This window comes from Echiichthys vipera (genome assembly GCF_963691815.1).
Source record: "Echiichthys vipera genome assembly, chromosome: 7".
NCBI lineage: Eukaryota > Metazoa > Chordata > Actinopteri > Perciformes > Trachinidae > Echiichthys > Echiichthys vipera.
The window spans coordinates 18820766-18848595 of record NC_139832.1 but is presented as its reverse complement, the minus strand read 5'-3'; the positions used below and the strand labels follow the sequence as shown (position 1 = coordinate 18848595).

Here is a 27830-nt window from a genome sequence, read left to right as displayed (position 1 = left end):
CAAATCTTGAAAGATACAAATATGAAACAACAAAAATGACAAAAACAGAATAGAACAAAAGGAACAGACAATAAACAGGAACTCAGATGGGTGATCTACGGATAATTAACTCAATGATAAATGTTGTTTTCTATACAAAATAAAATGGTAGATAGGTAGGTGTGTGTGTGTGTGTGTGTGTGTGTGTGTGTGTGTGTGTGTGTGTGTGTGTGTGTGTGTGTGTGTGTGTGTGTGTGTGTGTGTGTGTGTGTGTGTGTGTGTGTGTGTGTTTGTTTTGATGTCTCAGTTCATCAGTAATTCCATCTGCACCAGTCTTGCGTTGGTGTCCCCGGCCATGTTGTAGGGAATCATACCAGCAAAGGTGATCAGGGCTCTGGCCTGGCTGCGGAGTTGCTGGAGGAAGAAGTAGAAGAAGAAGTAAAAGAAGAACCACTAAGCACTCTAACCACTGTCCCACCGGCCGCCCCACTTTTAATTTTTATGTGTATGAAAACTGCAGAAGAACAGCCTGCTAATTGACGGTTTTAGCCATTTTAGTAGCCGTGTTTTCATTCATCTGTTAAGTAAATTTTAACGAAGTCTTGTTGCAACAAAGATGCAAATAAGGCATATTTTCATCAACTGGTTTAGAGCGAATTAACTCAGCTAGTTTGGTGTAGTTTGGTCAGAAGTTGGCACTCTAGACTAAGCATGGCTTTGTATTCTCACCATATCTCTGTCTTCTATGGTCCTCTGTGGTCGTCCTGGTGTGCCTGCTGGTGCCCCCTTCAGGCGTTTGTGCTGAGTGAACAGGATGTTCATGGTGGCCAGCAGCACCTCAGACAGGTTGTGGCGCACCTGAGGGACACAGAGAACACATTTAGAAAGAGTAAAAAAAAAAAAAAGAATAATGCTGTGTATTGTGAGAATGTCTGAAAGTCCATTGTGAGTATTCAGATCTTGATCTCACCTCGTCACTGAAGTTCCTGAAAGCAGCCACTCTCTCTTCCACACTGTCCTGACTGAGCGGAAGGAGCTTCAAACGCTCCATCACCTGATGGAGAAACACAGAGGAGGAGGATATTAACGAGGAGTGTCACATATTCAACAAAACACCACTTCAGTATCGTAATCATGCTATAACATCTGTCTACGGAAAAGGCCACTTTATTGGAACTGTTGTGTTGCACTCACGTCGTAGGCTCGGTCAACGTGACCTGCGTGGTACTCATCAAAGAACGTTGTCAGGTCTAACAGCAGGTAGAAAGTACTGTCAACGGACTTATCTCCTGCCACGCCCTGAGAACGATATCTGCAGTGGAAGGAATGATACCGTTTTTATATAATGCCCTTAAAAGTGTAATTCTAGCGTAAAATCAAAAAAGGCTTTTTTTTTTACAACTAATACTGCTCAAAATAACACCAAACCTCTGAAGTAGCAAGATAAGGGTCCCTACACATAAAACGCAGCACCAGTGGACTCCTTCCTTTTGGATTGCATTTTGTAATCGACTTGAATGGACCAGAGCCAGTTGGTAAGTCTTTCAAAACACTCTTTAAATAAACTCAGGGTTCACTAACTACGTTGTTGGTGCTTCGATTTATGTGTAGGGACTCATGCTACTGCAGAGGTTTGGTGTTATCACGAGCAGTATTAGTGGTTAAAAAAGCTGTTTTTTATGCCTTCACAGTAGTGTCCCGAGCTAATCAGTGCTAGCCACGTCCAGCTGTTAGCAACTCTACTGGGATATCTCTGTTAATAGTTTATACACGAAAAAAACTGTCTCAATGGCTGATTTGATGTGGGCAAGTGTTGAAAAAGACAGCGAGATGATTTTACGCTTTTATTTCAGTTAATTACATTGAAACTAGTGCACGGTGTGTTTGTGTGTCCTTACCTCTCAGCAATAGCCACTGCAGTGTTTTTTAGCCTCTCCTTGTTGGATTGAGGAGCACTGGCCTGTGCAATGACTGGACTCAACAGCCTGTTCATCAACTCCAACACCTTATCCGGGTTCTACACACAGAGAGGTGGAAAGAGTCAGAGAGGCAGTGAGAGGACTCAAAACAAACAGCTGCAAATGACGGCAGGTGTGCAAAAATATAAGTGCAGTGTGTGGATGCAGAGATCACAGGGACAGGTCTGCCCACCTTGGCCAGTTCGTAGAGTTTGACTGCCTCCTCGAACAAGCCCTTGTTCTCGGCCTCAAGAGCCACTTTACTGATGATGGCTCTGGTGTCCCCGGCAAACTTATCTATGACTCCGGGCTAGAGGGACCAGGGGCAGGAGGAGGAGGAGAAAAGATCAGCGTGAGACTGAGAGCACTACAATTCTGGTGGTAAACAGAGGGTAACTATCCTTGAGTTGTTGGTTTGATTCCAGCAATCAAACACAAAATCAAATAAAAGCATCAAATACATCAAAATAAGAGCAAAATGCAAATGAAGTAAGATTATGAAATACAGACATCTGGTCTATCAACATCTGGTATTGCATTTTGATGAGTAAAATAGGATCCTGTTAGAGCAGAAATGCTTGAGTTAGTCCATGAGAGAAAACTATATTCCTATCCACCTTTACCAAAGCAATAAGCATGCCCTTGATTTGCCACTAGTGACAGACTGACGAACCCTTTGGCACCCACAGCCACATGCCGCAGCTTCTCACCACCCACAACACCAACTGAACTGTGATAAATTCCATTTGAATGTATTAAAACAACCATAAATATCTTCATATGTAACAAAAAAACCCCACAAACCGCTGCTTTATTTGATCTGAAATACAGTAGCTGCACCAGAAGGGCTTGTTTAAAAAATTTGACTAACGGCCTAAATTTCTCTTGCTTGATGATAGATTTATTGCAGAGTTAACAGATTTCTGTTATCGGGTCATTTCCCCAGTTATGCTCTGTTAAAAAGTGCAGCCTACACACTTTTGTAATTCTAAACAACCAAGCTAGAGTATGTCCAAAACACAATGAACATTTTTAAACTCAAATTCTTTCTGTGTCAACTTGACAGCATACAGACGGTATAGTATCAATATTCTTCCTTTTCTAAGCACTTAATCTGTTCTGAGCTAGTGCAATATTATTTCCATGTCATTAGCTAGTATTAGATATACTGCAGTGCCACCCTATGTTGGTAACAGTTGTACACGACTCTGACTAAACAGGTAACACAGTGTGTCTGTCATGTGGATGGAGTAAAACATAAAGCAATGTGAATTTTAGTGCCCTCAAACATTGCAGCCTGCAGGGTGCTGCGGGCAAGGGGAGAAATGTCAAGAAACTTTGGAAGCAATGGCTACAATGAAGCCTTGTCAGTGGAACAAAAGGGACGCTAAATGGGGAGAGTCAAAACATGCAGAAGACATGTTGAAGAATGGGAAGATTTCAGTCCTTGTCGGAATGTCTGAAAGCCCCCACACAGAGCAGGGACAAAAAAAAAAAAGAAAGAAGAAGAGAGGGGCATGGCAAGAGAGCAGGCAAAAGCTTTTATTAGAAACATAACCACAGAAGAGACGAGGGGGAGATCAAAGACACAATCTTCCTACCTTCCTACTGCCGTCCTTCTCTAATCTCCCCAACAGCATGTCAAACTGTAAACGAGACAAAGTAAAATGTACCATATCAAAAGCATGTAAAGTGCACACTGTAATACTAGAGAAACAGGTACACATTTATCTACAACAGCCCTGAAATAAGTCCTACATCAATGAAGCTTGTCATATTCATTTTCTTTTGTGAGGGTTTTACTGGACTGCATTATAATGAAAGTGTCTTGTCCACTTATATTTACAAAGCTACAAAACAAAATTCTTTGTAAAATTATATAAATAATAATATATATAATTATATAAATACTAATATATATACAATATTATATAAAATAAAAAACTGTAAATGTGAGTCACTTACCTCTCGACTCTCAATAACAAGTTCACTGACACAACGCATGAACATGTTTTCTCCCTGGCTGTCTTTCTCATTGCTGCAGAACGACACGAACAGTAGAAATCAGAAACAGAGGCACCACTTGGTGAACATCACTTTGCCACAAAACCTCCTCTTCCTTTATCAACCGTCTGTATAGTATAGGGCCTCAAAATCACAATACAGGGTCCTCATCTAACTGTGAGAGTGTAGAATTACTTACCGTAAGAAGTAGAAGTACTGCAGGGCTTCCCGTGGATCAGTAGACTCAAACTTGCGAGTGTACAGCATTAGCAGACGGATAAAGTTGAGGCGGCGTACCATGGGAGGGTCACCAGGCTCCTGGCTCACTACAGAGAACAGGCGAACGCATTTTGTTTGACTGAAATTGATTTCTCGAGTGTCTTCACCACCCTGCAAAATAAAGGTGGTTACACTCACACAGCTGAGCGCTTTGGCCAGATGACTTCAGCAACAGCCTAAGCTCGTACAGGACCAACGCCACATGCACAGCATGACTCCGGAGTCTCTCGACGCGAAACAAGAAAGCCACAGCCGCCTCAAACTGAGCCGTCAGGAACAACACCTGGAAGTACAGGAAGGGCTGCTGGCTTGCAGAGAAATGGGACTCTCCTGTTGGTTAAAAAGATCAGAGACATGAAGTCAACACCAAAAATCTTTCCTAATGTGTCAGGAAACACTGATCTAATCGATGCAAGAAGCAACATCAGGAGCCAAGCAGTCACTGCACTATAAAAAGGAAATAAGTGAAATCACCTGTGTGAGTCTTTCTGTGTTTAATAAAAATGAATGAATGACTATCTGACATTTAGTATAAAAACTCTTCTATTGCCATTATCAAATGTATTACAATACATTAGCCACTGAATTGCACCACTTTCCCTCTGGGTCTATACATGCCACTGTCGACTCTTGACAGTTGCTATGGCAACTAACATGTAAGCATTTGAAAACACTCTGTGAAAGCAGGTACTTAGTCATCAAGTTTATTTTTTAATTAGAATTCTTAATCCTCTTGCTGGCTGAAAGTTTGAGGAGTAGAACAGGGTGAACCATGTCAGCCATTTTATAGCCTTATCTCAGACGTACAGCACTTTAGTTCAAAAAGGGAAAGCACATGAGAGAAGAAGAGAGGGAGAGAGCGATGAAGAGGAGGGAAAGGACGAAGGAGGAGAGATAAGAGTGTGGGTGTGAGGGAGGGGGGCTGCAGCAGATTTGCACACAAGAGATGAGGAAGAAAAAAATGCACACGCAAGGAGGGAACACGTGAAAGAGGAGGGAAATCAGTGGGAGTAAAGAGGTGCAGGTGTACGGAGAAACAGGGATAATGGATAAAAGGAGAGGACAGAGATGCAGCAAGCGAAGGACAGAGGAACAGAGAACAGACGAGGCTGGCGAGCACTGGCAGTATGTGAGAGAAATGAAGAGAGGCTTTGGGCTTTGCGTCCCGCTGCGAAGCAAGATGGAGGACAACAAGGAGCACTGTGCCAGACAACCGAAGGAGCTGAGCAACAGAATGAGTCTTCGGGCTGTACTTCCCAATGAGCAGAGAGAGTGGGAGAGGGGGGAAAAGGGAGAGGGTGAGGGCTACTGTGAGAGGAAAAGGAGTGCAGTCTTATCTGAACAGAGCAGGATCGGCCCTTGAAGAAAACTGCGCTTTCACAATCTGTGGGAGACGAGGCCTAATGTCCTTATGCTCCCTCTTTTTTGTGCGTCAGGGGGCATGTGGTTGTTTAAAAGGGTCGATTTATTTTGAAATTAGTTTGGGTGAAAAATCAAAGTCAAAGTCTGGCTTGCAGTTCAAAGTTAAACTTATCTTTGTTGTATAAATTTTCTCTGTTTCTATAAATTAGATTTTAATATTTTAAGCACAGTACTGGAAAAGGCAAAGCGTTTCACTCTAGGGTGTAGAGATGCTGAGTATGTGAGGAATAGTGCTGTGCCATATCATTGTTCAGGATAATACAGATATTTTTATTGTTGAGTTAAAAAGAAATATCATAGTGATAAAGGCAATATTCTGACTTGGTGACCTAATGGCATCATACGTAAATTCAGATAAGTTTACTAGAATGATCACAGTGGTATGATCACAGACATCAAAAGGTTTAATCACACAGTTATTATATTAAATAAAAAAGTGCCACAGCAAACCCTCGTCTTATGTTGCAGATTTTAAATTTGAGAAAAAGAGAGCCCTGCTGGAAAGGCTACAAAAGGTTATGTAATTTGCTTTATGCTGTGTATGTGCACCATTTTAACCTTTTCTGGTTTGTTTGTTTCCAATGTACAGATGTGATTGTAGTTGTATTACAATCAACAGCACATGAGATAAGGAGCAAAAGGTAACCAAAGGAAAGTCTGAGGGCACATTGCATGCATGCAAGCACACATCTGTGCCCCCTCTGCTACAGCTGCTCAAGAGCTACTGAATGTAAATCGAATGGAGGTAAGTGGTGAGTCAGAGTGGTGTATCACAACTGTTGAGAAACTAAAGTTTGAAATATTTGTGGTCATTTGTCGAGCTGAAACAGGAATGCAGTTCCATACCGTAGTCCTCCAGGAGCTGTTTCTGTAGCTGCGGCAGGGTCAGTCTGTCCTGAGGAGAGCTGCTGCCGTCATCATCAAAACACACCTGGTTCAACTGCAGGGAAAAAATAATGGATTGAAATAAACAACTTTGGTTTGAAGGATAACATGCTGTAAGACAGTAAATGACCCACACAAGTCCAAGGATTGCCAACAGGGAAGCCTTGGAACTAAACTTTTAATGAAGACCATTAACTGGACCAGTGTGATAATGCTTTGTATATAAAGTCGCACTCTAGACATGTTTTCAAGTAGGTAGAGCTACTCTGCTATGATTAATATTTAGTTTAACATGGTTTTCCCCCAAATAGAAAGTAAAAAAAACCTCAGAGAAGAGGCTGGAAGCACATCTACTCTCTCCCTCATCGTGAAATTCGGGATCTGGCCTTGCGCCCCCAACCTCCACTGCTTGCGCTAGGCTGAGACTCTTTGGTGACAACTTCTAGCTTCTCCCTGAGGAAGGCCGTCTCACTGAGCCTTGCATGCACAGACACAGAGCCTGGGCTGCCCGACCTCCACAGGCCATCTGCAGCTTTACTTTTAGCGTCCTGAACCCGGCATCAGTCAGACTCAGAAGTTGGATTTTCAGCGATCCAAGAGAAAACTACAACTCTCAGTAGGTGAATGTGTAAACAGTGAAAACTACATACATCATTCTGCACAATGAAGCTCAAACATCCAACTGTAGGAACAAGAAAAAAAAAAGTGTATTTTTGAGTGGAGGGGGAGCTTAAGTATGCTGTACCTTAAGCCAGAGGTAGTCTTCAGTCTTGTCTGCCACTTCTCCATGGTTATCGCTGATGTCACATTTCCCGATCAAGCAGTAGACGGCTCTCTTGTAAGGGTCAGCGCTGTTCCTCAGCACTCTACGGTAGTGGAGACGAAGCTTGTTCTCTGAAGTCGGGGAAAGGCTGAAGAGATGAGATCAAGATTTATAAATGAATATATAGTTCGACCTTCCTTAACCTCAAAATCCATAAAGACAAGGAGCTGACGCGTTCTCACCGTCTGTCAGGGCTGTTCATGTACTCCTGAAACCAGGTCTTGAAGTCTCCCAGCTGATGTTGCACTCTGTTCACAACCTGCATGGCTGCATTCAGATCTCCACAACGCAGGCAGTAGTAGATCACAGCCCACACCGGATGGCCCTCTATCTCACCATCCTGAAGCAAACAAGGACGTTTAATACAGTGGTGACAATATTCCACTGACTCGTTTCAAATAAAGATTCTGTTGCCATATTAGTTTTTCTGATCTGCACATACATTAAGCTTGTTCTAATAAATTCATCGTGTTAAAAAACACAGCAAAACATGTGTGTTGTTACCTGCATGCCAGGCAGAGGCCCTGGTAGTTTAATGTTGAGGAAGCTGCGGACCAGTTGGTACGTTCCAGGCACTCCTCCTAGTTGAGCCTGATGGAGGTTCCCAAACACCGTCACCATGGTGTAGTTTTTATAACTGGGAGAGATGATACACACAGATACAATGACATTTAAACTATATTGTGTCAGTCCATTCCATTAAAAGCTTAACCACTTCAAAGACAAGACCAACCACTGCATTTTAGAAAAACAAAAACAAGCACAGTTACCTGTTCTCTAGGAAGCTAAGTGCCTGGCGTACGAAGGCCATTTGCATTTCCACAGAAGTGCGACTTTTGAGAGTGTCTTTGGCTGGAACCAGCAACACATCCGTCATCTGCTTCACCATCAGCCACATGTCAGATACATTCTTGTGGGAAGCGAGAGGGAAACGGTTACATAAAGGCATGTGTAGAGGAAACAGGATGATATTAGCTGTTAGAGTAAAACTAACCTATATCTTTGCAAAAGGGAAAAATAACAGTTTCATGGGGACGGCTGATGTTCTTACCTTGTCATCCAGGCTTTCTGCTACAGAAGCACATAAATCTCCCAGGTTAGGCTGAATGTGGCCATTCACTATCTTCTCATTGAAAATGTAAATCTGAAGGAGGAAGAGGTGGCAATAGGTAGAGGTAGGTAGAGAAAGACAAAAAAGAAATGGTTATAGGTGATAAGCTGCCAAAATGTAAAATGCCAAATGTTCAAGTTAAATTTCTACATGAATGTTTCAAAAATTGAAATCCACCTACGACTCCATCCTCACTTCAAAAGTAAAAGCAAATATTATGACCATCTAGTGAAATGGTTCACAACAAAAAATAAGAAAAAAAGAATCAAAATGTTTAAAAGGTCATCAAAGAGGACAACAAAAACTAGACAAATGACGCCGCATGCAATGTGTCGACACATGGTCAGAGGAAAAGCCACTTTTAAAGTCCTGCGTCATGTAGCAGATCAGAGACAAACTGAGAGAGAAACAGAAGGTCAGAGAGGATGATGAGGGGGGAGGGAAGGTAGAGAGACACAGACGTGAGAGAGAATTACCCAGAGTCCCCCCTTTACCGCCCAATCAATCGATATGTTTGATCTGCCACTTCCTGCCTTGCTGTGACCTCATTTTACGAATGATCAGAGGGCATCACAAACAACCTCAGTTACACATCTGTGTTCAACTCATCTGTTTAACTACAGTCAATTCAAGAGGTGTTTTTTTTTTAACGTTTAAGTTTCAGCATAGTCACGTTGACATAAAAATGTTTCAACAGTGTTCTACTGCAAATTCATTCAAAAGATATCTATAACTATCACAGCCATCTCTTGTACTTTATTTACAACGACAACTTCATTTTGAAATTTTGTCACAAATAATAAAAACAGCCAGACTGCTAAATCAGCTTTGGACAGATATATCTGTATCAGCTTATATCTTGTGTCAACATTACATAGATTGTCCACCAGAGAGCACTGACATGTTGTTTTTTTCTATTGTAAAATGCCACGGTCACAACTCTTTATAATTAAAATATGAAGGATTCTTGTCAAAAATTATTTTTTGATGTTTCAATGTGAAAAAAAAAATAATATCTGCAAATACTGTATACCATGATCAGATTTTTAGAACTAAATTCCTGACTTTGATGCTCCCCAGTGGTAGGATAACAAAAAAACACGCACTGAGATAAATGGGACGGGAAGTTATTTTGCATCTAGTATTCTAGTATATTTACTGAGTTTTTATGTACAACAAAATGAGTGACGAGATTCACCTGTCGTCCATAGGCCACCTCCACGCTGCCCAACGCACTCCTTCCTGGAGCTGTCACTTCACTCACAAAGCTGGGCTACAATGAACAGAGAGGCAGCAGATGACTCAATAAATATGCTGTACACAAGCAAGTAGCATTTTTAAAGGAAGCTAGATAAAGCTAGAAACAACAAAAATGCCAATCATGTACCAATGCAACTGTGAACTTTGTCTAATGTGAGAGTCTTTGCAGTCCAGCTAGAAGGACAACCTGTCCACTTTACTTTACTCAGGGAGAAGATAAATAAGTTTCTGAGTCTCAAATGAAATTGTTATTTTGGTTAGTTTAGATGAGTAGGTAGACAGCTACAAGTACACAGTCTCAAGAAATCAGCTTGGGAGACTTGAGATTTGCTTTGAAGTCGACGGATTCAGTCCAAGGAGTTAAATATAATATGATTTTTGTGTATGTGACTAAATCAATTGAAAAATAAATGCCACATTGGCTCAATGAATTTTACACAGAATTAAACACTGCAATAATAATATATCAACAACCGGAGTAACTGAAAATGAGAAGTAAAATGAGCAGGAAGTTTGAATTGAGCGCTATACTTTTATCGACATAACGTAATAATTTAAACCTCTATCATCCCAGCAGCTAGTGTTCTGTAAAATCAAAATTAGCTTTCCAATTAGGTCAAACTTAGGTGTCTACAAGACTGAGACAGATTTTTCTTTAAAGTTCCTCCTAAAGCAGCCGTGCTGTGTTTCCTTTACCTCGACATCTTGACTGAAGTCCAGTGCGTCCTCTCCTGCTCCGATTAGTGTGTGCAACACTCTCTGCTTCACCTGCTCCCACTGGACCAGCATGGACTCACGGTGGTACTCCTCAGCCAACAGGAACGTCTGTAACAGCAGGAAACAGTTACACAATCATACTCACATATAACTGCACACAGGTTAACAGTGTGATTTATTCATCCAATGATTTGGAATGTGCCAAAATGTTCCTGGTGTATGTATGCCACAAAGTTAAACATTATTCACTGGGGATAAAAAAAAAAGGGACAAAGTATTAATACTTGATTTATTCTGAAATACTGTCATTTTTTATTGTTCAGAATTTGATAGAATATCAGCTGTGGCTACACCACTGCTGCACTAGCATGTTTTTTAAATAACCAAGGCACCTCAACAAAAACCTTCATTTTGTGGAAAAAACGGTGAGCAAAATTAGAGAAGATTTAGCAGCAGACCCGCCATGATTGTCCTACTCCACCAGGACACAGCACCGTCTATTTTGGCTCTCCATAGAGACTCGAAGTGAGATAATGGGAACGTGAGATAATTGAATCTTTCCAATCTCCAGCTCAGGGAGATACAAATGTGGAGTAGAGCTACCATTTACTTGGTTAACTTGGTCACTGACCTGATGTCAAAGCGTTTACTTTGCTTTCATTTGTTGCACAACTATAATCTATCAAAAACAATGACGGCATTAAAAACCTGCAGTGCAGAAATGATTAACGATGCATTTGAGGTCATTTTGTTTAAGTGTCTCCATTACATACATACTGTATACTGCGGAGAACTGAACTGCCTTTTTTTTTTAGCTGAAAAAGGTCCCACTCATTACACATCTCTTTTTCAAAATTACTGCACTTAATCAAATTTAAGAGATTATTATAAAAAACATTATTTGTTAATGAAAAATCGATTGGGTCTCTCAAATCTCTCAAATAAATAAGATTAGATTCATATCAAGGGAAAGAGTCTGACAACTCTAACTCGACTAAGTATGTAATTTCGCAGGCCAATAGCAAACAGTTCATGTGATTTAAAAAGGTACAGCAGTCAGATAGAAATCTTTCACAGCTGCTTTCTTTATAATCAGTGCATTTAGTTTTCCACCCTTGCACACAAGTCCTCTCCCCCTCTCTCAGGGAGCAGAGACAGATAATGGGAATGCAGCTAATTAAACACAGGGCCTATTAGCTCTGCACATCAGGGAAGCCATTTCAAAACCATTCCCTTAAGGTTCACACCAGAAGGACTTCTAGATCACAGCAAGCAGACATTAGTAAAAATTTGGTCTTTAAGTGTTCCTACATTGTGATGTGTTAATGTCCATACACACTACAGTGCTGAAAACTCAGCTGATTTTGTAAAAGCTAAACATGAGGCAAACAAAGAACCACTGCTGGATGTGACTATAGAGTCTCATTACTGCATCTTGTCCTTTAAATTTTGCCTGGATTTAATCTATAAAGAATGAAAATAATGAAAATACTGAGATGCAGGTTTTGTATGACCACGATCTGATTTCACACTTAAGGATTTAGATTCTGTTGCCCATATTTTCGACCTGGGAAGCAATCAGACACTAGGCAGATACCGACCCTGCGGCGAGACTCCTCGATGGCTGACAGAAGGGCGTTGTCCCTCTCATTCTTCAAGAAGCCCTGTGGACGAGGCAGAGACAGACAGACAGAGAGACAGACAGACAAAGGGAGGGGGGGAGGCAGGGAGAGGCCGAGACGTGTGGCAAACATTCAGAGAAAAAAGACAGAAACAGAGAGAGAAAGCAGGAGATATTAGTTTAAACATTGGGGTCAAAATGAAGCAGATATAAACTGTACGCAGAGAGTTCTAGGGGGACAGATTCAGCAGGTGCACCCTCATTTGCTTTATGGAGGACAGAAGCTGCTTCTCTATTTTCCATCCTGCTTTTCTCTGCCCTTCCTAGACGTCGTGCAGTCCCACGCACTGTCAGGATTAGTCAGACATATGGTCGCTGTTGTATACACACATATAGGCAGGCTAGAGAAGTGTCTATGCTTTACACGCCATTTTGCTATGAGACAGCAGTCAGCACAGCCTCCATTTTGAAGTAATCTCAAGATGGCTGCCCCTGCACTGTATATCCCCCTCCTCTGCTCCTTCCTGTGAAAATGGGAATTATTCACATCCTACTTAACCGATAATGAAACTACTTAGTTTATACACAAGATCTTAGCTATCAAGTGAGTATGTGGTACTTCTGTGACAACTGGAGTATTCAGTAGAGAACTCGACAGCACTCTTTGGAGGGAGAGTCAGTGATCGCTGATGTGCATAAAAGGAAATACATCTTGAGAAAGAACTAAAATGGTGGCAGCGCTGTAATGTACTTTGTTACTCCTCCTCTTAAAGCAAACACAAGAGTGGGTCACTGGCGGTGTTACAGTATATAAAATCCAAGCTGACGTAAGAAATCTGTTCTTTCCTGTGCAGAATATCATGATACATGTGGAGCATTTTAATCGAATAATGTCAGCTCATTAGTTGGAAATGAGTCAGAGCATAGGAAAAAACACTGTCTCATGTCTTTATTCAGAAATATTGACAAAAGAACCTTTCCTGTCATCAAACTGATGACATGCGAATGCGTTTGGTTCTACATTTAGAGATACATCTGATTTGATACCAGGAGGAGACAGAACTTTATAGGTTAAGATGGTAAGGTCAAAAGTAAAATATGTTTTACTGCTTTGACAATACTTGAAAAAAGAGGGAACAAAGACACGAGTTAAACCTGTAGTCTTGTTCACTGAACACAAGATGTCAAATATAATGCCAAGTAGCTATCACAATTTACCAGAGGATTAGTTTTTATCAATAGGGCTGCGACAAATGATTATTTTCATTATCTAATAATCTGCTGATTCTTTCTCAGTTACTAATTTTAACAAAATATCTGAAAATAGATCAAAATGGCCATCACAATTTCTGAAAGTCAGAGGAACGTGTTCAAATGTCTTGTTTTGTCCGGCCAACAGTCCAAAACCCAAGGATTTTCTACTTATCAATACATTAAAAAAGCATTTTACTACATTTTACTAATAGGAAATGGAGAAAAACAGCTAATAAGTATCCAATTATCTAATAAGTCAAATCATATTAATAATTATAGTATTTCAAAATAAAATTACAACATATACTGTATGTTAAGTACTGTGACACAAAGGCAGACAAAAACACACTTTCACAGATTGAAAGACTAAAAAAAAGATCAAGACAGCAAGAAGGCAGTACCTACAGCAGTCGCCATTACAGTAGCTTTTTGTATACAACTAAATTGAGGTGACTAACTGAACACAAACAATGTGTTACTTTACTTGATGCACAACTTGTGCATGTAAAAGATAACTGCAAAAGCCAAAAAAGAAGCATGGATCATGTAATGTATCATTAAAGGTTTCTAAAACGTTGACACGGTAATGAGGCGAATTGCCAGCAGCATCCATTTTAGGATTGTTTTTGATTTGCTCCTATTGACTTAGGAGTACTTTTGACTACTTCCAACCTTTAACATATTTAAGAGCTGCTTTTAATGCTGAAACGCTTTATGAACTACTCTTTGACAAAAAATGTAGGCGTCCTAAAATTAGGACTGACACCATTTAATAAAAATAACCACTCCAAAATCAGTGAGATGGGAGGCTACTTTTAGCCTTAAGACGTTTTGGGAATACGGGCCCTGAAATGTAGTAAAGTAAGTAAAATACTGCTCCTTCTTATTATGCAAGAAAGTCCTGCGATGGTGGCATTCTTAGAGTTTATATAACCATCGAGCTTCTACCTCTGACATAATAGTCTCTTAAGTTGTTGGAAAGTTGTTCCCTCTGTCAGATAACAGCGTTTGAATTCACTGATGACATTTTTAGTCTTTATGTCTGACGTATCCTTTTAGCTTGGAGAGCAAACACCTGGTGAGAGACATTTCTCAAAGCCTACTGGAGCTCCTTCTGCTCTACAGGGATGTGGGTGCTCTTGGCTTCCCTCTTCCTTCTAGCTCTCCTCTCTCATCACCTCTCTCTTGTGTCCCTAGCCCCCCACCTGCTCGTTTCCCTGCCTATTTCGGTCTTATTTCCTCCCCTTCCTTTCTTTGCAAGCTCTCAGCATTCACCTTTGTCTGTCATTGCATTCCTCTCCTCCTCTTTCACTCCCATCCCTCTGCCCTGACAAATGGGGAACAAATTGGAAACGCAAAAGGTTCAGTGTGAGGATGAATAACTTCTTGAAACAGTGTCAACACCAAAGTAACTGATAACTACTTCGCTGGAAAGTGTAAAGACAATGTATGATCTGGCGGGGCCAATTAACCCGACCTTAATGGATTATGCTATTAATATGAAATGAAGAAGAAGACATTTAACAAGCGAAGACGGAAACCATGTAAAAACTTTGAACTACATCTTACTCAGAGCCATTTTCTACAGCTCTAAATGGGTCTGCATTGTGCCTTAAAATTTAAGAAACAGCAATAATTCAAGTCACAAAGTAGAACTAATAACTTTTATTTATCTGAGCCAATTTAGAGGGGCAAAGACTAATACTATTTGTTCATTTGAATCAATAAACGAAACTAACTCTCTCTCTCTCTCACTTTGCTCATTTACCTCTCTGGTCCATTCCTCATACCCTTGGTTTCCCTCCGCCCACTTCATCCCTCTCTCTTTCTCCATCTCACTTTTTTCTCCCAGGAGAGGCTGAGAATAGGTCTATATTTAACCACTCTAACCATAGGAGAGCTCGGGTCAACGCTCACTGGAGAGCTGCACTGGAAAAAGGAATAGAATTGTTGTAGGCTTAGGGGATATATGTATGTACTACAAGAGCACATGAGACCGTATTAGTCATCGGTGATGAGTCTGATTGTTATTCCAGTAAATTGAAAGGTGAAAAGAGACAGTCATCTTCTCGAGAAGCACCTCAGCATTTTTGCTTGCTGTCATTTTGTTGCTTGTTGCCAGCTGCACTTGCACTGCCAACGACTTTGCCTATACAACATTTTTTGGGCCAAATGTAAATTGACAACTTAGCCACCAACTGTGGCCAAAATTCTCATTGGTCTGAGATTAAAACGCTCTTCACTTTCACAAGAAATTGTCTTTTTGCCTGAAAATGTTAGCGTGAAAATGGAACATATTATGTCTGGCAAAAACCTCATTATGCACAAGAAATGTCACTGCTATCAGATATTACTTAAAACATACATATATTTCAAATTATAAACTTAAATATTGTATCCAGTTTTTCACATTTCACATTTATCACAGAAAGGCATTGTTCATTGTTGCCAACGTCACAACTGCTGTGTAATTTTGATTTGCTCTAAACAGCTGAAACACTTGGCATGTTATTTAGTCTGAGACGCACTGTAGTAGCCAGCATTTCACTCTGATTTAACACTGCCGACGCTTTATTCCCTCCTTGTATTCATTTCCAAAAGATAAAAATAAACATGAATAGCAAATATGTGTCATATTAAAAAGCACATAGAAAAAAAACAGCAGGCATCTCAGCAGAAGACACAGCAAAGCTTAACACTCAATCCACGATCAATTCAGTGCAAGGCAATATGGGTATCTAAAGATATACATTTTCAGTTGCCCCACCCCTGTATTATATACCCTCGGAGATCTGCAACCCACTGTGGACACCCACAGCCTGCTGGCCAGACAGCCCAGAAGCTTTTACAGGAACAGGAACTCAGACACACAAAAAATTATAATAGTTAGCGATAAACCAGGAAATACACAATTGCTGTTTAATAGAATGGCAGATGTGCGGCGATAAAAGCGATATTGGTTAAGGGTAGAATTGAAGACTAGTCTGCCTTTATATGAAAACACAAATGATGAAAATTTAAATCTTTGTCTCAATTTTTTTGCGATAATATGCAGATATTATGAAGATCAGTAGATATCTGACTCTGAAAATACACCTTATTGTAAAACAAAGGAAAAACATGACCAATTTTAGAAAAACAATCTATCTTTTAAAACGTCATTATTTCGTGTGAGTGTGTGTCTTTGAATACTCACATTAACGCGCAGAGGGCCTCATTCTATTAGCCTCAGGATAGTTACACTGTCTGCGTCTGACTGCAATCTTACAGTATGTTCGGGGAAGTCGTCAAGTCAGATTTTTCACCCTTTCGATCTAGCTTTTTACACAGTATGAAATGCGATAGAGATACATGGTCTCGAGAAATCTAGAGGCTACATAAGGACACAGTCAAGAGCAGGAAATGAAGACAGCGAGCCTTGCTCTCCGTACCGGTCATCGTGAAAGTAAGTGTGAGAAGATTTCCGTCCCCATTTGGCATGACACAATGAGCTGACCAGTGCCTGTGCGTGTGCGTGTGTGTATGTGAGAGAAACCACACCCTTCACTTCCTGTGTAATCTAAAATATGTATAAAAGTACTATAGCATATATACATATGTGTGCAAATATATTTAAACAGTGAGTTTGTCACCAATCATTTTATACAATCATCATCCTGTACATGGGTGACATACAGCCACAGACAATGTGGCAAAACCAAGAAAGAGATACAGGGAAAAGACAAAAAGATGATGGAAAAAAGTGGGGCAGACAAAGCACATGCCCGTCTGTGAGCGAGTAAGCGAGTAAGTGAGTGAGTGAGTGAGTGAATGAGCGGGTGAGTAACTGAGTGAGTGAGTGAGTGAGTGAGTGAGTGTGCATATCCATGTGTACAGCCAATACTCACTCATGCTGAGCGCCTGCCTGGCAGACAGACTGACAGATGAGAAGACAGGATGAGACAGGAAAGAGAAAAAATAGTTTTTCGTTTCTTTGTCTGTGCCCAGGTGTCTGGGCTTTGACAGTCCAGGAGACCTGCTTCGCCCCTCTGTCTCTCCATCCCTCTCTGTTGCTGTGCCAGGGCAGCAGCATAGCCGCCATGCTGGGGCGTGTTCCCTAAGCCCTGACGAGTCGGCATGGCGGTTCGCTTCCCCCGTTTCGATAGCAGGCCGGTGACTCGTGTGAGCTGGAGTGCCGAGTGAAAGTGCCATATCAAGACTCGCTGAAGGTGGTTTTATTGCCGAAGGGCTGTACCAACTGAGCACTCAGACACGGGGGGATCCGTGCGAAGGAACTATGGATTCATATAGAATATCAGTTCATCAGCTGACACCTCCCCCCTCCTCCCTCAGCTCTTGTCCTCTATCCTCTCTCTCTATCCCTCGTTCAATTCATCCCAGCATCTCTCATGGCCCTCTCCCTCCTCCCTCCCTCAATTCCACTCATTTTCTTCCTTTTTTAATCCATCTATGCATCCATCCTTCCTTCCTTTCCTTTCCTCCACCTCCTTCCTCCCTCCCTCCCTCCCTCTCTCCCTCCCTTAGCTCAATGCAATTATAGTAATGGATTTTTTCCCCCTCGGTTGATGGCTTCCGACATCCTGTCTTGAAATGAGGCTAATCATGCTCTTAAGGGTCATGTTTAGTTAATGAAGGGTTTGGGAGGCACATGTGGAAAGAGGAGAGTATGTGTGTGTGTGTGTGTGTGTGTGTGTGTCTTGGTGTGTGTGTGTGTGTGTGTGTGTGTGTGTGTGTGTGGGGGGGGCATTCCTATATACAGGCCTTCTATCACAGCACACACAAAGCCGGCGTGTTAATACTCACACCTCCGCTTGTAGTCTTGTGCACATGGCACAAACTTATTCACATAAAGACACATGCCATACAAACACATTGGTGTGCAGGCCAACATGACAATGCGTGTGCCCACTTGCAGCCAAATCTACGCTAGCCACACACATTCATTCATTCATAAGCCCACAGAGAGACACTGTATGCCAAGCAATCGACAGCAACTGACACAGATACAGGCATGCAAACACAGCTCGCATCCTGTGAAGCTATGGCAGGAGTGTTCTTCTATCTCAGCAGATGCTCTGTGCTTAGTCAAATGCATCCGCTGAACGCATGCCATCAGCGCCGAGGGATATGTGTGTGTGTGTGTGTGTGTGTGTGTGTGTGGGGGGGGGGGGGGGGGGGGGGTAAAGTAAAATAGAGAAGGAGAGATGGAGAGTAGGCAGAGGCACCAGCTGAAGGAGAGTGAGGTGGGAAAAAGGAGAGAGAGCCCCGGCACAGAAAGATGTAAAAGGGAAAAGTGAGACGAGGAAACAGACCAAAAAAATTGCAGCCGGTCGCCATTTTCCTATCAGCCCTGCTCTGCGCCTTCCACTTTTCTGTCCATTTTTTCATTTGATTACCCTCCTATTTAGCTGCATTTTACCTCCTCTTTTCTCTTGGTTTCAGCCTCTCTATATTTCTATTCATCATCCTTTGTGTACAGTTGTATACATGATTACATGATGATATAGAAAACAAGTAACCCAAATACCAATCTAAATCGATTCATCCATGACAATCACCAACACACAGAACATACGATACAAATACCAAACTGGCACAGCACGGAATAGGGAATTCTTTGTAAAAACATCTCCTATACTGTGACACCTGGTGGTCTACACAGAAATGGGGGAAATTAGTTAAGAAACACAACAGGGTTCCCACACCTTCTTAAACATCAAATTCAAGGTTTTTTCAAGGACTTTCCAGGCTCAATTCCCCCACATTCAAGGACCCAGCATGGCAGCGTTTGAGACATGGATCAAGGATAATTACAACATTTCGAATGTTACGACACTCTGAGGACTCACAGGCTTTACAGAAGCACACAGACAATCATTAAAAATGTGAAGGGCTTGAATGTGTGTTTTCCAGCCATAGCTAAAGATTGGCTTTAATAATTAATTTTAAGATGGCAAAAGACAAAAAAACATCAATTTCTATTCCTGCACAAAATATATAAATTCAAGCACTTATAATGACTATTTATGTCTATTTCCAAAAACTTCCCTTCGAATTCACAAACTTTTGAAGAATGTACAGGACCCGTGGGAGCCACGTTTATTTACATTTTCAGATTCCTGTTGGAACCTAATGTGCTCCTGTCTAAATACCAGACTAAAATGCATCCATGCATGCATGTATACTGTAGATAAGAATTGTGTAAGCATGCTCTGAATCAATCAAATCCAATTGACACCAAACCCCTTATGGCATACTGTACAAATAATAGTGCCTAGGGCAATGTGGGAAAAAAAGCCTGATATCCATGACCAAATGTCCATTCATCCACTAAATATCAATATCGTTGAGTTTACTCATCTATTTCCTCTACATATGAGCACAAAAATCTAAATGAATGCGTCTGATGTATCCACATTTTAACTTTACATTAAGAGAAACCGGATTAAACCTTAACTAACAAACCAATACATGTAGTCTAGAAACTAACTGCACAAAATGTGCCGCTCCCACACCCTTGAAACCCTAAAGCCCTCAGTGTCTGTGTTGCCTTCTATAGTAAGTATATAGTAAGATCCTCTCTAATTTGTGTTATTGACACATCATTTACACATCAGTTCCCTCAGTGCATGCGTGCGTGTGTTGTACAGCATGTACTTTCGTTGTGTCCTGTCCATCATCCCCAAGTACGCCCCCTGATCCCATGACCTTAATTCATTTAAAGCTGAATTCAATCATTACATTTTCTTTTGCTTTATCTCAGTGCTTATGGGCAGTTCCACAACACTGGTGCATCTCAACATAACCCTCATAAAGCTAGAAACTAGAGTCTCGAGTTCAACTGTAGTCAAATTAATCTGGACTACATTTTCATATGGAGTGCAGGGAAATGCAGCAACTTCCCTGAACCAGGGCAGAGGAAGAGAGGGTAAGCAAAGGAGGCGAGAAGAAAAAAGAGAAGCAGTACCAGGCAGAAGACAAAGGTATGGCGGGATACAGATCCTTGTTGAATCGTCGCAAAAGTGGAGCAAGTATTATGGATTAAATGAAATACCACAAATTAATAAGTAGTGAAACCATGTGACTCAGAGATGTTGCGTCCTTTTTTTTGTGCTTTTTTTTATTCCTTGTCTAAATTTAGGTGTGTTATGCTAGTAGAGGCTAATGTAGCCTCCTTTCTTGTGTGACCGATCCAAAAACACCATCACAAAAGGCATCTGGCATCATGTTACATTGTGTCTTCTGGTGCTGAATTTCAGGTACTGAATTTTGAGAGGCCCAAATATCTGACACCAGAGTCTGTACTGTTGCACATTTGGAATTTAAGGATTTCCTTCAAGATGTTTGGGAAAAATGATCATTATTTTAATTCTGGTTGCCTAGCGTTTATGAGTATGATACAGTATGTGAATTTCCTTTTATATCTAACATTTAACTACTGAGGCAATGCCTTTAAAGAGTAATGAATACTGGAATGCACAAGAGTCTGTGTTAAGAATATTTTAAAACTGTTAGCTGTTGCCTTTGCCAGTTATACGTGAATCATGCATTGTGTTGCTGTCTTGTAATATCGCCAATAAACCTCTTTTCCCCTCAGTGTATTTGGTGATGTAAAGTTACTACAGCTCTCCCAGTAGCATGTTAAATGGAGATCTGTAGGAGGGAGAAAAGTGGTCTGCAGTCTGGCTTGATATTGATCAGAACTTGGCTCACTATTCTCAGAACAATAGAATTCAACACAAGCTTTCCCTTTTGTTATTTCTTGCTGAATAGGCTTCTGAGTCGGATTTTCTTTTTTTGCTCCTTGTGATAGAGTCAAAGGGACACAGTGAGATTAGACTCACTGTTAGACTGTTAGGCACAATTTGCATTTAGTCATTTGCTTGTATATTATCACATGATCTTTATTGAAAGAGAATTCCCAAATTGCCAGCAGCCAGATCATTAGATGACTACTAACCTCTGTTTTGGCTAGTCAGATACACTGAGTGACTAGAAAAAACAGACAGATACAGATCATACCTTGTTAAAAAATAAAGTTTTTTTGTGTTGCTGACACTATGCTTGAGAGATGTCCATTGCCTTTGTTTTTTGAGGATGTAGTTTGAGGAGTTGCAAGTCGTTTTAGTCGAATATTTCTGTCAATCCATAAATGCACATGAGGTACATAAAAGATTTCAGAAACACCTTTCAGTATAATTCATTCCAGGAATCACAGTATTCTGACTTTAGCCCAGGTTCAACATACTGTCAGGACAAATGGATAATTTTGCAATCAGTTTTGTGCAAATTGATTAAAATGACAGAAACGGATGAACGAAAGACCAAAAGGAATTTTGTGAAGTCTTGGAAGGCAAAGTATCCAGAGGGCTGTTGCACAAAACCTAGATAAAATATTAAATATTCCGATAATCCTGGTTTACTTTATCCATAATCTGGTTTCACAAAAGCACATGCACCTAAATTGGAGATTTATTTTGTGCTGTTAGCCTGGTCCAGACTAGCACTCAACAGAATTACTTACACCTGGCTTCACAGAGTCGCCGATTCTGATCCTGGCTTGGTGTACGTGCAACCGATTAAGCCATGATAATCAGACCAGACTATTTCAAGACCGGCTTTTTCATTCATCCCGGGTGTCTTAATTTTGCCTTCGTGCAACAGCCCCCTGGCATCTTTGAGCTGGACTGACAATTGTACTGCAAAGCATGTACAACATGGTCTCAATAAGTGACACATCAAGTTCACTAGTTCAAGGTAGCACATCCTACAGAACCCATGGCCTGGACAAGAACTGGAGCTCGAAATCAACACGAGCAGGTGGCTCAACCACAATGAGCTGGAGGCAGCAAGAGCTGGCACACCCATCGACGGACTGATTAACAATGGCATTTGCAAGATTAATCTTTCTAGAAAGATGAGAAACTACAAAGAATGGTGTTTGCTTAATGAAATAAATATTTTATTCTTTTATTTTATATTTTATTATCAAGCTGATAGTAGTAGAATTAGATAATTACTAAAAATATAAGGTGACTAAAAATGGCAACCATGTTCTCAGTTTCAGCTAAAAAAGTTGATGACTGTTTGCCAGCCTAGTAACCACTTTCATAAGTATTGTTGAGCCCTGCTATCTGAACTAACTTGCGTTTTTTTTCTTACCCTTACTCTTATTTCTTACTCGGTGGTTTTGTCTGTAATACAGTAGTCTGGCTCAACAGATATACGGTGCATGGCTTGATGTCAGGCTTTGTCCCTCCCCTTGCACCACTTCTGTTATCTGTGTGCTACCGTTATCAGAACCCCTTCGCTACGGGAACAACAACAACCACCTCTGAGCTAGAAACCTACATTTAGCTAGTCTGTATTGAACCTGTGTTTGAAGTTGCGGGAATAAAACAACTTGTAAATGGACCGGGGAAAAGGCCAGACTTCGTCTCGCAGGACCCTCATGACTGATGTTGATCTGTTTTATGACAAATCTGCAGTCAGAGTCAAATTTGCCACGTCTTTTAACTCTGGCAACGTCAAGTCCAGTGAGCTCCTCCAAAGCTAAAGTATAGGCAGGCTTCCCCTCTAGGTCATTGACAAACACGTCTGTCCTTCTTTAAGTAAATCTCACCACACAGTCGACAAATCTTTTAATATTTTTGTGGCTTTTTGTGGGGAATTAGACATTTGAATGCCAGGGCTCAAAAACAAGTCCCTTCCTGAGACTATTTTGCAGAGGCACCATCACTGCATCGGCAGCTTAGCACCACCCAAGCCGATTGTGATTGATTTAAAAAAGCCAGAGCATTTTTTTTTCTTTCAACCTTGTCCCAGAATGTGGGGTAGCACAAACCCTGCTCCAGCACAGGATGGGTGTGGCAAAGTGAGACGAATAAACCAGCAAAGAAAATATTCTATTAAATGAGAACAGCACATTTCTTCTGAAATTGAAGTTTTTAATGTACAATTCACTCTGTTTTTATAACTCAATAGGAAGAAAAGAGCAAGAGCAGAGAGAGTGAGTGAGTGAGTGAATGAATGAATGATCGAGTGTGAGTGTGTGTGAGTGTGAGCGTGTGTGAGTGAGTGTGCGTGCGTGTGTGTGTGTGTGTACCCCCATGTTGCCAGAAGCTAAGTGCTCTCTCGGTCAGTCTGTCGGTCAGTTAAAACCACCCTGGCTAACATACGTCCGGCTGACCAAGACAAATGAAAGATGAGTAAATGTAAAAGAATGAAATGCAGACAGTGAGAGGAAGACAAAATTAAATGTAGTAAGAGAAAACTTGGGAAAAACTGGTGTCACATCTATGGCTGAAGAGGTCAGAGAGAATAGAAGGGATGTAGAAAAGATATAGACAGAGGATTGGGCATGGTAAAAAGATAAGGATGGAGACAGATGGAGCTCAGGGAAACTGAGCAGCTTCTCTGAACCAGAGGAGAGAGGTAGAAAGGAAAGCAGTGTCAAGTGGACAAAAAAGGTGAAGACAAGGTAAAGATCCATGTTGAATCTGCTGATGCTATTTAGAAAACTGGCAAGTCTGAGTGGTCAAAGGACCGGCTGGAAAATGGTGAATAAACCCATTTAATTCTCAATAAAAAGCACAGTTATTATGTTATTTAGGAGCTGCACTCAAGGTACTAAAGAAGAAAAACCCTAACCCTAAAGAAGAAAAAAAAGTGGGTTGTTGCAATCATAAGTGGGTAACTGAAATGTACCAACCCCAGTATTCAATATATAATATTTATTTAGGCCTGTTTATCTAAAAAAAAAAAGTGTGTTCTTTTTACAAATTGGTGCATTTAATTTTAAAAGTTACATGTAAACAGAAAAAAATATTTTTTGTGCCATGTTAATGCAATCTCTCTGCAAGCCAATGTTTGACTCTGTATGCTCAGCCAAAGGTGATTTCTTAAAAGTGCTCATCTCTCTATATTTATTTATGATATCAGAAACAATATAAATTGGACTGTGTCTTTTCATTTCAGTCTCTCTCTAGTGAAACAATCTATGAAAGTGTCATAAGACTGCAAAGTTAGCAGCCAGTTGGTCACTATTAGGTCATTCTCTCTATAAAAGAGCCCTAAAGACTCTGGATAAAAAACCCTTCTCCTACCACATCTGCAAGACTCTTAAAAAACACAATTTTTTAAGTTTCCATAATTTTAAAACATTTAGATTTGTGTGTTGTGTATATAAAAGTCTCCATGGTCTCGCTCCACCACCACTGACTGAATTCATAAAGAAAAGGACTCCGGAAGGTATGAGCACCAGGGCTTGTGTTAGAGGAGACTGAGATCTCACTGCATTTTGGAAGAATGTGCTGTCCGTTTTAGGGGGGGGGGGGGGTCTGGAATAGTCTTCCCTCCACAATAAGGGAATGCCCCACATATTCCTCTTTTAAAGGTCAACTCAAAAAGTGGCTTAAATCAAATAAAAAATGCGACCACTGACTCGACTGTAATCATATTGCACATGACGTTTTATTTCATAGCTTTATCCTGTGTGGGTCTGGTGTCCTTCTGAGTATGTAATGTATTGTGCGGTGTGTCTTGTCTCTTCTATTTGTATTTTATTTACTTATTTAGTAGTATTTCTATTTTTTCTATTTTTTTAGCAGGGACTACGGATGCAAATTAGCATCTTTGCTATAATCCGGCACTTTTACAGTGATATGTTGTTATCGTTGTTCATTAATGTGCAATGTGCACCTAACAAATAAAGTATTGATTGATTGATTGATTGATTCATACCTGTATGTCAGTGTCTTTGACCGGCTCCAGGGGCTCAAAAGTGGTGGCTGCACTTAGACTTTCCAGCCTCTGAGAAATGTGGAAGATGTCTAAACCTCTGGAACCAAGGAGGATTGACCTGAGAGTAAGACGGAGAGGTGGTGAGAATTAAAGAATGAAATGGAAGGTCTAAGACAATGATTGCAGAAGACAATGAACTGTAGTTTTGCTCAACACCCACTAGAGGGCACAAGAGACTTTCTTCAGCAGTACTACCCATTTGCTTAATATCATGCCAAACAAATTACACAGGGTTCCTGTTAAGGCATTTATAAGGTAAATTAAAGAAAGCATAAAAAAGTGTTGTTTATGAGAGACTGGATCTATTAAACATGACTAAATGTAAATTAGTTTTATTGTTTAAAACAAGAAGCCTGTATTTTGCAGATGTGTGAATATTTCTTTTAAAATTCATTTTACATTTCATCAACAATTCAGCAGTTAATTGTACTAAGTACTATACTATCCTCTAACACATTAAGATTGAAAATATTTTACGTTGAATATCTATGTTGTGCATAGGCCATGGAAAGGTCTCCCAAATATTTGGATATCCAGGGTTAGAAGGCTATTCAATCATGAAAGAACCATATCCAACTGCTTTGAATGTCCTCCTGATTAAAAAAATTAAAAAAACAACTAATTTTACCACATAACCATCTATTATTACCAGAATAAAAGGGCAGCTCAAAGTGGCAGGTGAGTGGTAATGCAAAATGACAGACAACTGCACAGAAGTGGATGGATCGGTATTATAATCTGTAAAGGTTTTGTGAGCACTATACAGGAACATGCTGGAACAACAGAGATGTTCTGGCTGTTCAGCATAACCCTGTATGCATGGGGCATATTCCTTACGCTTTCACATCAGCAGCATCTTGCGAGGTGCGAGTCAGGGTGCGGGATCGAAGCCTCTCCCCGGCCTGCTGGATCTCCTGGAGGTTCCTCTCAACGTGCGGCAGCTCTGACACTGCCTCTGTCTCAGCAGCGAGCTGCTCTGCCTGCTGCAGCAGCTCCCCGAAACCCTCTGCATCCATACCTCTAGAGACAGAGGAAGAGTGCATGAGTAAATACAAAGACAGTTTATTTGGATCACATCTAAACGTAGCTATGAGATATATAGTACAAAGTGAGGGCTGTAACTCATAGATGAATGATGCAGCTTCTTTCTTGTTTACATTCTGTGCCCAAGTACATTTGATTTGACATGAACAATAACCATGACGTTTAATGACAACATTCAGCTTCAATTGGAGCACAGAATAATACATTTATCTGCGTACTTTATAGGTGCAACAGCAAAAAGACCTCTTATAACACATGCATCCTAACACATGCAAGACTTTGGACTGTGGGAGGAAGCCGGAGAACCTGGAGAAAACCCACGCAGACACGGGGAAAACATGCAAACTCCACACAGAAGGGCCCCAGCCCTGATTCAAAACCTTGAATTGAATACGGAGAATGAGCAGAACACCGCCATCAAGTGTCTCAAGATCGTAGTCGCAACAACAAAAAATAATTCCAGCAGTCGGGTTGCCAGGTTTGTTGCCGAATGTGTCAAGCGATCAGCCTGTGCCATGTCAAGTGATGAATCATACAGGGTAACAACTAATTTGGACTAATCAATTAATTTTACAGTATATAACGTAAGCCAGTCTTAAACCTGAAGTCTCTCTTTGAGGTGTGTAATCGATTAGCAAGCTCTCAACTCAAAATTATTCCTTGATTCTGTGTCCTAACAACAGACAACCCGCAATGACGGCATCTATTGGCTGCTACAATGTAAACAGACAGAAAGTCATTGTCAAACGTGTCAAAAAATGAAAATATTAATTCAGACTAAATATATATTTTATGGAAAAGCAATACTTTTATTCTGTACCCCTCAAAAGCCCTGTGTGTTTAACTTTTTTAAAAATATAGCTTTTAATAAAGATACTACATATTCAACCTTTAAGATCTTTATATGGACCTTTTTGATGGAATTCCATTGCTAGGCAACAGCCTTGGTCCTTGTTAACTTCCTGTCAGCTGATGCCATTCACAATCATTGCAACAGGAAATAAACTAGGACACATTTAAATATGTATGTTTAGATCTTTGAAAAGGTCTATAGAGTCTATGATGACTTGACCTAAGATAGACCTTCACGTTAAAAGCATCAATTATAGAGCGCATGCCAAACAAACTGTGTGTAGCATAAAAACACAAAGGTACCGGGACATCTTTTGACAGATGACATAAATATGATGACAACTTCAGCGCGGTTGTCGTATTAGCGTTAGCACGTTGCTAACACCACTAGTTTAGAAACTCGCCTAATCAGGACAACACCAAGAGCCATCCTGAAAGGTGAAGGAGCAACTAGTAACCAAACTGACTATGACGACCATGACGATAACCTCGTGTTTGACTATTTGCCCTTCATAACTGTGTTACTATACCAACGTTACACTGCTTATATTTATGTCAAAATGAATGGCGCTCCAGAGTGAGCTAGCAGGCTAAGTGGCTAACGGCTAACAGTCTCTCCGCTTCTCTCGCGTGCTCGCAGTAACGTCTTCTTAAAAAAACGTTATATTGAATTGAAGGCAAACAAACGTAATACCTGCTGTGGGTATGATCCTGTCTGTTTTCCTTGGGTGAATGTGTTTATACTTATTAACACTTAGTAGCTCCTAAAACATCTAAAAGTCGACAACATGCATGAAAGTATATTATTTGATTATGTCG

General features: G+C 40.7%; 1 protein-coding gene across 1 annotated transcript; it reads right to left on the bottom strand.

Annotated features, from left to right (window-relative positions):
* Nucleotides 1–67: 67 nt before the first annotated feature.
* nup93 (nucleoporin 93) lies at nt 68–27830 on the bottom strand. Its single transcript, XM_083916773.1, has 22 exons — nt 27706–27830; nt 25953–26135; nt 25056–25173; nt 12040–12102; nt 10418–10546; nt 9660–9734; nt 8402–8494; nt 8121–8260; nt 7855–7987; nt 7533–7690; nt 7273–7438; nt 6489–6582; nt 4359–4550; nt 4141–4267; nt 3903–3975; nt 3539–3583; nt 2131–2247; nt 1878–1996; nt 1174–1291; nt 950–1033; nt 709–837; nt 68–393 (listed from the first exon to the last, which is right to left on the bottom strand). Exons 2-22 carry the CDS (start codon nt 26129–26131, stop codon nt 283–285), a joined length of 2463 nt encoding a protein of 820 aa, XP_083772899.1. The 5' UTR covers nt 26132–26135; nt 27706–27830; the 3' UTR covers nt 68–282.

Bases quoted from the DNA above. Each gene is read 5' to 3' on its own strand.
- nup93 (XM_083916773.1), bottom strand. From the start codon at position 26,131: ATGGATGCAGAGGGTTTCGGGGAGCTGCTGCAGCAGGCAGAGCAGCTC. The intron at 2,248-3,538 runs GTAGGAAGATTG...TGGTCCCTCTAG, and splicing joins AGAAGGACGGCAGTAGGAAG to CCCGGAGTCATAGATAAGTT. The intron at 1,034-1,173 runs GTGAGTGCAACA...TTTCTCCATCAG, and splicing joins ACGTTGACCGAGCCTACGAC to GTGATGGAGCGTTTGAAGCT.